The sequence below is a fragment of the Acanthopagrus latus genome, chromosome 5 (assembly GCF_904848185.1).
Source record: "Acanthopagrus latus isolate v.2019 chromosome 5, fAcaLat1.1, whole genome shotgun sequence".
NCBI classification, from domain to species: Eukaryota; Metazoa; Chordata; class Actinopteri; order Spariformes; family Sparidae; genus Acanthopagrus; species Acanthopagrus latus.
Window position 1 is genome coordinate 3,608,822 of NC_051043.1, and position 11,848 is coordinate 3,620,669.

Genomic DNA, 11,848 nt, shown 5'->3' on the forward strand with positions numbered 1-11,848 from the left:
GACTATTGAGAAAATTATTTTTCTATATGCATTATTTTTTAGAAAAATGCTGCAAAGTGTACCTGTAAGTGATATGTTGCTTATCTTCATGAGTTACACTCAAAATATTTCTAGAATCTGACATTAAATGAATCTCCATTGAATTTCAGGGAGACAATGGCAAAAGTGGACGTCCAGGGAAAGATGGACGGATTGGGATGCAGGTAGGATGATACACCTGACATCTATCGTGAACATGAACTTTAATACTGCGTTTTAAATGTTGTGTTATTCCAACCTTTCCTTCGAGGGGAAAAGAGGGAAAGCTGGAAGTAGAGGCATAAGAGGAAGGCAAGGAGAAAAGGTCAGTATTGGCTGTTTATTCTGACAATCTGTGTGAGCTGTGCTACAAGTCTTAACTTTATTTAATGATTTTGTTTTCAGCTCTAAAAATGACTTGAGGTTAATCAGAGTACTGAATTGAATCTAGTCTTGATGTTCTCTGGCCCTGCAGGGGAAGATGGGAGATTTGGGTGCATTTGGTCCTCCAGGGAGACGCGGGACACATGTAAGTTTTTAGCATCATCAGATTACTTTGAACTAGCGTCCTGTTAATCACTCTCACATTTATTTTGATCATCCGTGTTCATTGCAATCTCTTCTTCACACGTTCTGGTTGGACAGCCTCAGTGTGAATGTTGTGTTTTTCATCCTTTTATTAAAAATGAACTGTTGAGTACAGCCACAATGATTAACATTCATCTATAATCTTACAATCTTTTCTTTCAAAAGGGTACACCTGGTTCACGTGGAGAACAAGGTGGAATGGGTAGCTCAGGCTTTAAGGTATGCCTTTTGACTTCATTTTAATAGTTTATATGTCAGGGCCAATGCTTATCTATCAGCAGAAAAGAAAAGTGCTGAAAGCATAAAACGATAAACGATTACAGTCAAAGTTTAAAAAGGCCCCATAAAAGACAGCAAAATACAAACAATCTCATAAAGTAATGTTGTTAATTATATATGCCACGGAGAGGCATCATTTTTTAGAACTTTTGTTTTTATTTCAGCAGTTTTTACAGTCATAATCACATTGCTGTGTCACATTTTGATTATGAATACATCTTGATGAAAGATGAAATTTAACATAGAAATAGATAAATGAAAATTAAACAAAACAGATAATGAATAAATACAACATTTAAAAAAAGGAAGGGGGATGTTTCAAACATCACAGATGTCTATAAGAAATATCCCAAAATGTTTTTAATTTAGGGCATGCCCAAAATATATGGGTATATTTACCAGTATGTTCCCCACAGTTTCTCCACTACAGGAGTGTGTGGGCCCCATTTTAGACATGATTTCTGGTCTGAGTCCTCTTCTGGTTTTCCATCGGAGTTTCCGCCACAAACATGAATTAGTTACTAGATGTGCTTTAGTGCATATCTCTTCCCATATATCCTGCTTTATGTCAATATTAATTTCATTTTCCCATCTTTCTTTTATCTGTAGTGTGTCATTTGAATTCGTACCTAAAATAATTGGTAGAGATAGCCAATACCCTCTCTATTCCCGTTATCTGTTTGTATTTTGACTTTGTAAGAACTCTTCAATTGGGGCGGGTTCCAGGACTTTATAACACTCTTTATGTTTTGTTAAAAGTAACTTAATTGTAAGTATCTGAAGAAGTCTGTATTACGAAGTGTAAATTCCTTTCTTAACTGTTCAAATGATTTGAGGCTTTTCCTCCTTAAGGAGTTAATACAGAGTAGAGAGGCTATGCTCTGACCAAAACCAAAACTTGAGCCAAACCAACTTTTATGCCATTCATTACCTGGGTAATATCAAGAAGTAAAAATACTCAAATTGGTCAGTAATATTTGAAACCATATGTGTTGTGTGTGTTTTTGTACTTCATACAACATGTTCATGTGTTACCTACTAAGTGAAATAAAGGTGCGTTCAGTCAGTTCTCCTCCTTAATGGTTGGGATGACTTCTTTCACATAGTCCCTGGCTTAAGCCGCATCCAAAAACTCAGTTTCCTCATTGTTTTGGGAGATGTGGAGTCTGGCGGGTAAAAGTATTCCAAAGTGGACTCCTGATCGCCCTTGAAGCATCTTCCTTATGTCCGTGAAAGCCACCTGTGCCTTGGCAACATTGTATAATTTGGCAATGTTTACGCACTTTGACAGCACTCTCATTTTATCTGGTAGTTTTTGAGCGTTTTGCGTGTAATTTCAAGCACAAAAGTTGTTTAATTATAAGATAAGTAAGGATTCTGCAGGAGCTCCGAGAAATGCATCTTACTCCACTGTCGCTCACTAGCGCTCCACATCATGCATTTTTTTGAAAGATATTGCGTGAAGAAAGACTTCCTAGCAACTGCATCCACTTCTAACTTTGTAAGGCCGTCAAAGTTTGCAGGAAGACGTTGAAAAGTTTTATTTTTTCCTTAAGAATGCGGTCTCACTGTATGGATCGCAGTCTGAGAATGAGCACCTCACATTGTGACTGCCTTCTGATGACAGTGCACTCTCTGCGCATTCACACCTGCATTTAAGGGGAATTCCAGTGTTTTTAAACATGGGTGATGTCCAAAGTGCTTGTTTTTGGCCAGAGTCAGAGAGAGGAGTTTAATTTTACCTGAAGGAACTACTAGCAAGAATTTATTTTTAAATTTAATTTAACCCATTTTGATCTAGACTACAACTGTAACTGTATTTTTAAATTCAGCATTAAGAATACAGAATTTGCCTTTAACATGCATTTCCTTATCCAGACCTTGACATATAAATGTAAATGTGAATATCTTCAAGTCAGTCTGTTCGTATTGTACCCCTGGTAACCTGAATAGTAATTCTCAGAAACTGATCAGTTCTCACAGCTCAGGAGTCTTTTTGATTTTTTATTTATTTAATGTGACCACAATGGAATTGTTTTGGTTACTGTATGTTTATGTTGAAATGGTCATACAGGATATGAAATATGTGATTAGCATTAGCAAATTAGGCAAATTATCATTATTTTCTTGTTTAAGGATCATAGTATACATTGCATTCACTGCACATTACTGAATTTACAGGTCAGCTGAGGGCACAATTCATTCCCACAATTCAGCTGTCACATGGCTTTCTACATTAGAATATCAAAAGGCTGCCAGCTGTTTGTGCAACCATGGTCATGAAACTGTATGTCATCAGCATGCAGCTGGATGTCTACATCAGGATAGAAAGCTGATTGTTACTACAAAGACTGGATAAAAGTGGACTGATTGTAATCTCCACCTATATGGGCTGTTGTACACATTATGATTTTAATAAAGTATACTGTGCATCTCTCCCTATGCAGGGAGAACCTGGGGCCATGGGACCACCTGGCCCTCCTGGTGGAGAAGGTTTAAAGGTGAGCTCATGTATAACTATAGTGTGTGGATAAGTGCTGCTTTATCTTGCAGTGCGCATATATACTTAGACTTAGACTTACTTTATTTGTCTTTCAAATCTCACCTTACAGTGCAGTTGGAACAAAATGTCATTGCAGATGGCTCAACATAGTTCATGATGTAAAATGTATCTATATGGATGGGAGGAAGTGAGCTCTGATGATTTTCTCCACTGTTCTCACCACCTCTGCAGGACTTCCAGTCAGACCTCACAGATTGAGTATCAAATGACTGAGAAAGATTTTTACCCTGCATAGACTAAAGACATTTTGTCTATGGCAGGTAACATAACATCAAGCCCTCTAATATTTTATTTGAAGAATATCAGGTTTTTTTGCAATCAAACAGAAGATTTTGGGTCCCACAGGCTCCACTGTTCTCCCGTCTATCAATGTGGTTAAACAGAGCTTCTCAGTAGGCCTCAGTGTTCCTGTGTAGCCTAAGCACTGATTTTTAAAGGAAGTGATTACACTGACTCTGTGATGTACTATATGTGAGCATTTGTTTTGCTGTTTGGTTAAATGTAAAAACATAATCAAACATTGATGTTTCAGGGAATGCAAGGCTCCATAGGAGAGGCAGGGCGAGCTGGTCAAAAAGGAGAGCAGGTGGAGTAACCCAACATTGTGCTCACATCACATCAAACATAACCCTGTTAGAGCTCTTCGATGTGATCACATCCAAATACACAATCCACGGTAAGAAATGACATTTTATTGCATTTATAATCATACTGCAGTGTGGGCTGCTTCCTAGGGGGATATTGGTCCACCAGGTAGACGAGGTGCTGCTGGCCTGCCTGGGCTGCCTGTAAGTAATCTTTAATACCTGACATAATGACTGCTGTTATGTTGGAATACATTAACTTAATTCTTAACATCTGCTCATCTGCTTACCTGTTTTTTAGGGTTTGTTTGGACACAAGGTGGGTAAATTCAAAAAGATTTGGTTGTTTCCTGAGAAATATGGAGAAAAACACAACTAGAAAAAAATGCTATTTGTGATCAACAGGGCTTAAAAGGATTTACTGGAACACCAGGGTCTTTTGGAGAGAGAGGCTTACCTGTGAGTATATGTACACACCATGGACAAGGGGATAATGCAGTTTAGTGTATTTTGATATGTTCCTAGTACAGTATGATCCAAGTTTTATGTCACTGAATAACAGAAAAGTGCTACACCTCACCAGTCATCTGTATTTAATGTTCACATTCTGTTTTATAGGGTCCACCCGGCCCACCTGGACCCCCAGGAACCTCCCTGAACTTCACAGTGACTCAACTGAAAGTAAGACTGACTGGTACCTGCACGGCTCAGAGACATTGTCCATTTGTGTGTATATAATTGCTGCCCCGCTATTCTGCAGATTGTTGGTTGTGCAGGTCCTCAGAAATTACTCCTTCCTGATGCAAGATGCAATTAAGCCAGTGAGCAGTGGGGGCAGCAAATTAAGGATGTGAAGAAAGTGAGCAGCAAACGTAATGTTTGATGTTTACACCCAACCAATGAGAGAGGCATCCCAAAACAGCTGACGGCGCTGCCAAACAACAGTAAACAATCTAGCTCTTGAGGTTAATGTTAACGAGCATACTACTGGTGACAGAAACGTTAAATGTCCGCTCCAGTTCTTGCTGAACAGAAAACCCGTGTTGACCTTGTGTGAGTCCAGCTTCGTTGTGCTTGAGCCAGAGAACTGAAGCCACTTCCCTGCAGCTGCACAGAGCAGCTGTTTATTCAAGATTTATTGATATTGAACAAGTCGATTGCCCAAATTGTACCAAATTCAATACTGCTCTTCCTTAAGTGTTAAGTCGATTGGATAGAGGAAGGCTCGCTCAAAACATGCATGTTCATTAGGGGTCGAGTGCTTGGACTCCTATATTGATGCTTGCAGCTTTCTCAATAGAACCAGTTACAATGACGTCTGGGTAGAAAACTCTGAATTACACACTACCTTACATACAATTGCATTTTCTTCCCTCAGCTCCATGTTGCTAGAACAGGTCGGCTAGTGATCGGAAGGTCGCTGGTTCAAATCCCAGCTCTGGGCTGAGCTGAATTGCATGTCAAAGTGTCCTTGAGCAAGATACTGAACCCCAAATTGCTCCTGATGTGCAACTTCTGCCGTCAGTGGGGGCCCTGCGATGAGCTGGCGACAGCTGGGACTGGCTCCCTGCGACCCCATAAAAGGGCTAAAGCAGTCACAGACAATGGATTGATGAGCAGGTCTTAAAGGTGTACTCCAACAATTTAGAACTGCACTGCCTGGGTGGCGGACTGTGTCAATAAAAAACAAATTCTATAGATAACTAGATAATACTCTGAGTAGTATTACAAGTAACTAATCAACTAATCTTGATCGGTAAAATGTGCTCCTTTAAGTTTCACAATTCATTATGTGACCTTATTCATGCATATTCTATATCCCTCTTTATTTTGCAATTAATATTTCAGGAGCTCATATACATTTACAAGCCCAACCTCGTCCTGGTCTGGACTCTGTTGGACTCCCTTCAGAGAGACCTGCACTGGTTTATAAATCCACCAGATGGCAGCAAACAACACCCAGCTACTACATGTCTGGAGCTATGGCTCGCTCACCCCAGCTCCACAAATGGTGAGACTGACGATCACTGAAGAATTTCAAGGATCATGTCTCTTTAGGGAAAAAATATACACTGCTGCCACACATGTTATCTCATTAGAGTGTACCATGATCTGTAGGCATGAAAATCCTCCAGCATGTTGTGCTAATGTATTGTGAATATGCAGAGGAGTACAGTATGTTGACAGCATGTTTATAAGTTGCATCTTCTTTCAGGGATGTATTACATTGATCCTAACCAGGGTAGCCCAGCTGATGCTTTTCAAGTGTACTGTGACTTCACAGCAGAGCCAAAGACATGTCTGTCTCCACTGCAGCCAAAGGTATCAAACACACTCAACAACTGATATTCATTCATTCATTCATTCAAGTGTAAGCAGAATGTAATTTTGATTTGTACTACTGTTACACCCACCTCTAGGTAAATCTATGGCTTACCTGTTATCTGTCACTTCCACTGCTGCCAGTTCCTCAACAAAAACTGTATTTTGGGAAATACACTTGTTTGCTGTCTTCTCAGGAGTTTGACAGGAAGACTGATATCAACAGGTCATTTACTGAGCTTATCAGAGGTCATATTGTTGTCAAAAATATAGGTGTGCTAAATGTTGCAGTTAGTTTAGTAATCCATGTTTTTGAATTAATAAACTGAGGCATTGCCCAACTGAACACAATTTAGAGGAACATTACTGCAAGAATAAAGCAAGGAATTATAATTCTATCGAAGTGATTACTGAGTAATGGAAATACAGAAAAAGACATACAGTTAGGAATGAGGACAACAAAAATTGGGCAAACAACATAAAGAATGATGAATTGTCAGGACTGTACTGTACGTACATTATCATGTAGTTGTGTGTCGTGTATTAAAAAAAAAAAACATAACCAACACCTAAAAGTATACACACTAAATCTGTATATAAGTCAACTGTTATGTATGTTGTGAAGAGTACAAGTAATACAAAGAAGCAATAGAAGGTTTACAGTTGCTTAATAAATAAAGGATTTTGTTGTTGACAGTCAAATAACTGTTACCTAAAAGTTTACTAGGACTATGAATTCAACATTTGTTAATGATGGTTATAATAATGTATTACCCAGTACATGACTACCTTCAAACTATTAAACCTGTTTACACATATTTCCAAAATAATTTTTTGTCTTCCGATTTTAAAAATGACTCTCAGCGATCTTTGATCAAAGATATAATTTAATTTGTGTTCTCAGTTCAGAAATGTGTGCTCACAGATTAATAAAATAATATATGTTTGTAATTATGTTTTCATTAGTGTATAATCACCTGAATCACCTGTTGTGTTCTCTTTACATTAGAACGTCTGTCAGTCTGTCATGAGCCTGCCATGTTGCACTGCCATGTTACTACAGTAGCCAAGAGTGGCCAAAACAAACACTGACTCTAGAGAGAGCCTTTCCTGTTTTTAGTGGCTCCCACACGAGAGGGAGTTCAGTTGGCTGTAATCTACAACCACACCACTAGATCCCACTAAATCCTACACACTGGCCCTTTAATAATATTGATAATGAGATGTAGGGACTATCAGTCTTCACTGCAGTGGCGGTGTTTGCTAAACACGGTTTGGTGATAATAGTTCAAACTGCTGAATGCAGTCAAATGCACCTTCATTATTTGCAATAACACATCATATTAATGTGATACCACAGGTTCCAGTGAAAGCTTGGCTGAAGGATTCTGGCACAAACATGACATTTCACTGGTTGAGCACAGTTGAAGATGGCTTCCAGGTGAGTATCTGATCCAGATATTACTTTATAAGTCTGAAATGGACTGCACTTATTTCTTTTTCTTAATCCCATCTCCTGTGCAAACCCTGTAACTCCAGTTTGAGTATCCAGGAGCAGATGTGGTGCAGATGAGGTTTCTGCGAATGAACAGCAGATTGTCCACTCAGAACATCACTTACTTCTGTCAGCCAGAAAAAAACACACAGAGCCACACAGAGAGGGAAGTCAAGTTCCTGGCTGACACTCGTAGGCAGAGTTACCTGGGGTCACTACAAGACTGTGTGGTAAGTGATGATGATGATGGAGGTTCATGAATAAAATCAGTTTTTTTTTTTAAACAGCCCAAAATCACAGTCACATCGCCTTGGTGGGCTTTAAGGTCTGTACAGTGAATGACATCCTCTGTCCTCAGACCCTGGATTCAAATGAGAAAAAAAATTGGCATATTGAGAGAAAAAAGGTGGTAGAAACCTCAGGAAGAGCCACAGAGAAGGGATCCTGCCCATGAAATAAATTCCCCCAGTGCAATACAGAACAACAAAATCACAGTTTACAAATTTAATATGACGAAAGCATGGAAATTATCTAAAATACATGTAAAGTGTGTGGATCCAGGCGAAGGACTGAGCCGGCCGAGGCATCGCCAATGGTGCCAAAGCCACACAACCTCCTCTCCACTATGGTGACCCGGAAGAGGACAGGCCACTCGAGATAATTAGCATAAAAAAGAAAACATCAGAATGAAAAGGTATAAAATTGGACTGAAGTACAAATATGGGGAGTCAGTAAAACAGAGGTGAGCAATGATCCAGCAGAGCCCGCAATGATGATCCAGATCCGTTAATATATGAAGCAGTGGGAGAGAGAGATGTTCCCAGGGGCCCATGGTCCATCAGAATGGGAGGAGGAGGAGGAGAAGGCTTTATAGAGAGCAACACAGCTTGCAGCTTAAGGAAACAATTACGGTCTTTAATATGCACACACCTGGCAGTGAATCATAGTCCCTTTAGATAATATATAAGTGTGTATTGGACGAGTTCAGGAGTCTCACAGACTGAGAAAAAAGAAGCTGCTCAGCAGTCTGATGGTCCTGCCGTGAATACGTCTGCATCTTTTGCCAGATGTGTTCTACTCACTGTAAGGTCACTGGAGGCTTCAAGCTTTTACACCACACTTGTGTATGCTGAATACTGGAACAAGATTGGCTTCCAAACAGTCAAAAATCATGTTCATAGACCCATCTCTTCGAGATGTCACCATCTTCTCCCCCCATGTTGAGGAAAGTCAGGTGAAGTGTCGTAGTCCACAAAACCTTTATGGAGCTTCACAGCAAAACAGCATGGCAGGATTCTCTCAAACAACCGAAGGGACTTGAAGGGGCAAAAACAAAAATAAACTCCAAACAATTCATCTCGTTGAATTTTAAAACTCCGGAACCCCTGAGATCCCAAATTGATTTGAAAAGACGTTATCTACTACAGCCCTTTATTAAGCCAAACCCCTCATTATAGTTGGTAAGCCAAAACAGTGAAGCACGCACAAGATCGATTATCTGTCAAGGGTGTAAATTAAGTGTTTTTAAATCAATTTTGCTTGGAAAATACTTTATAGAGTTAAAGTTTTTTTTAGGTAATACTCAGATTCTATAGTATTGGACCAATTAAGACATAGAAATAATGATCACAGAGGAAAAGTTAAGGGATCAGCAAAGTTATTACAATTTGATTTGATGGGAGACATGAATGTGTTTCCTGATATTTCACTAAAAACCACCCCCTAGTGGCGTCAGAGAACAGGTCAGTGATCATCAGAGTCAGTAGGACCATGAAGGTCTGTACAAAATAATGTCCTAATCCAGTCAATAGACTGACGTAGCAATCTGTAGAGGTGCTGCTAATGTAGAGACCAAGACACAGGAATGATTTTTGCTTGTTAAGTTACTACTTTCATATCCTCTCTCTTTTTCACAGCTGGAGTCAGGAGCCCACGAGTCAATATTTCAGTTTGAAAGTGAAGATCTCCTACTGCTGCCTCTCAGAGACCTGGCAGTATTTGGAAACAAAGAAGTAACCCAGAAGTTTGGCTTCACCATTGGACCAACATGCTTCAGCTAGGGACACTGCCTGTCTCTGAGCATGACTGCATCTGTGGTGGTCTGCTGTTATAAGGATTTGGACTGGGACACCATGCATTTCTGGCACTTATGGATTGTCTTTATAGCGTGACATCATTTTAGAGTTACCATTGCTTCTAGTTCACTGTTGTCCAACTTTTTTGCCAGCGTGTTGGCCAGCCAATCTATTGCGGATGTCTTTCAGCAGTTTTGCTGCTCCGAGTGGGAATGCTTGGTCAAAACTGACTAATCCACATTCACAACCATCTTTTAGAACGACAAACCAATGAAGACAGAAGACACAAAGTGAAGTTAAGATCCAGCAAGAGAAATCATCTCTCCCCTATTATCACAGACTGTTGGCTTGCCCACATTTTAGACCAGGATCATTATAAACCTGACATTCTTGACATTAACCATATTTTGTACATTTTGTTTGTGTGTTTTTGGAACTCTCCTATTTATATAAATGCTTGACATTTACTTAGTCATTTTGATTATGATTCGGGTGAATTTTCACTTCATTATTGTGTTCAGGTGACAACATAAGTGGTGCTGGAAGCTTGGTGATATAGTGACAACTCAATGAACATGTAACAAAGCAAATATGATTGTTTCCTCTCCTGACTCTCCAGTTCACTCTGTTCCTTTAAAGATCAAATAGATCAGGGAGGCCAGTGCATCTGCTAATGTTAGCTGTTTACATCCACAATTAACAGCTGGGCACTGCAGCTTTTAGCAGCAATTGAAAAACCATAAGGAGCACATTGCTATGATTTCAGAAGCTTTGATACACTCTTATAACACCAAAACTCACTGTTACAGCAGAGCTGCTGCAGAACTCCTGCAACACATCTCAGAAACCAGCTGCCTCGTATTTACATTTGTTTTGTTCAGCAGGGATTTTATGTCAATCTTGAGGTTAACAGTACAATATACACCACATTGCCTAATATTGAGGTATTTCCAAGACAGAGGAGATTGACAGAAAATATTTCAACTATTCATTCAGACTTTATATTTATTTTTTGTCTTTGTCACTCTTTATTGAATAAATGAGTGCAACAATATGAGTTTGTATGCAATTCATTAATGAAGTTTTGGTTGCTCAGCCATCAGGTGCATTTTTTTTTGTCAAACTGTGGCTTCCATATAAATAAATGTCTCATCAGGAAGAGTCTACCAATCAGATTATGAACTCTGCCCGTGTGAAGATTGGGCTTCTTTTCTGTTAAGAGATATGGATCCTCAGTATCTCAGTCAAAGTCATTGAGACTTACTGGGGTGAAAGAACTGGGCCCAAAATGTCATCTATGAGAACATACATGTTTAATGAAACTATTGTAAATACACTGTGTGGCTGTTGTAGATATATTTGAGCCTAGTTTATTCATCATTGCCTGTATTATTACTTGTAATAATTCTGTTGGTTTACCAGCATTAGCGACATATTTATTTATTATTGACATAAAAAATATCGGTCAGTGCAACTTTAATGACTAAATTAAGGGATTGTGCTGTTTAGTTGAATGTGTACCTGCAAGGTCGAAGGGTGTATTCTGCCTGAGCTGTCCATGCTAAAACTCTGTTACAAGTTTCAGTTGATACTTTTTGGTGCTTCACCATAGATTAAGCTGATTAAAATGGATTTTGTTCCATATTGATTCATATTGTGAAGAAACGGTGTTAATATTCTGTCAAATCCGATTATGTGCTTTGAGATGTCTTTGGAAGTTAGCATGCTAACCAGCTAGCCGCAGCATGTCCTGTCTTGTTATACCATTTTGTATTGGCAAGAGGCATCAGAATCAGAATCAGAATCCTTCATTAATCCCTGGGGAAAATTGTTAAAAGTTAATAGTGTCTGATAGCTTCTTTAGTCTGGTGTCCATGAATAACAACCGCACACATTCCGAATTCAAGTTTTTTACTCAACTAAG

The 11,848-nt window shown here is 39.1% G+C and overlaps 1 protein-coding gene across 3 annotated transcripts in view; it reads left to right on the forward strand.

The window, feature by feature from the left end:
• The window catches only part of si:dkey-61l1.4 (collagen alpha-1(I) chain), a 76,008-nt gene extending 64,536 nt beyond the window's left edge, over window positions 1–11,472 (forward strand). For all 3 annotated transcript variants that reach the window (XM_037099295.1, XM_037099294.1, XM_037099296.1), the window contains 15 exons: window positions 150–203; window positions 290–343; window positions 494–547; window positions 772–825; window positions 3,333–3,386; window positions 3,981–4,034; window positions 4,183–4,236; window positions 4,334–4,351; window positions 4,438–4,491; window positions 4,651–4,713; window positions 5,881–6,043; window positions 6,248–6,354; window positions 7,715–7,795; window positions 7,894–8,079; window positions 9,766–11,472. In XM_037099295.1, coding sequence (XP_036955190.1) covers window positions 150–203; window positions 290–343; window positions 494–547; window positions 772–825; window positions 3,333–3,386; window positions 3,981–4,034; window positions 4,183–4,236; window positions 4,334–4,351; window positions 4,438–4,491; window positions 4,651–4,713; window positions 5,881–6,043; window positions 6,248–6,354; window positions 7,715–7,795; window positions 7,894–8,079; window positions 9,766–9,909 — 1,194 coding nt within the window. In that variant the 3' untranslated portion in view covers window positions 9,910–11,472. The remainder of the gene's footprint in view (window positions 1–149; window positions 204–289; window positions 344–493; window positions 548–771; window positions 826–3,332; window positions 3,387–3,980; window positions 4,035–4,182; window positions 4,237–4,333; window positions 4,352–4,437; window positions 4,492–4,650; window positions 4,714–5,880; window positions 6,044–6,247; window positions 6,355–7,714; window positions 7,796–7,893; window positions 8,080–9,765) is intronic.
• The last annotated feature ends 376 nt before the right edge of the window (window positions 11,473–11,848 follow it).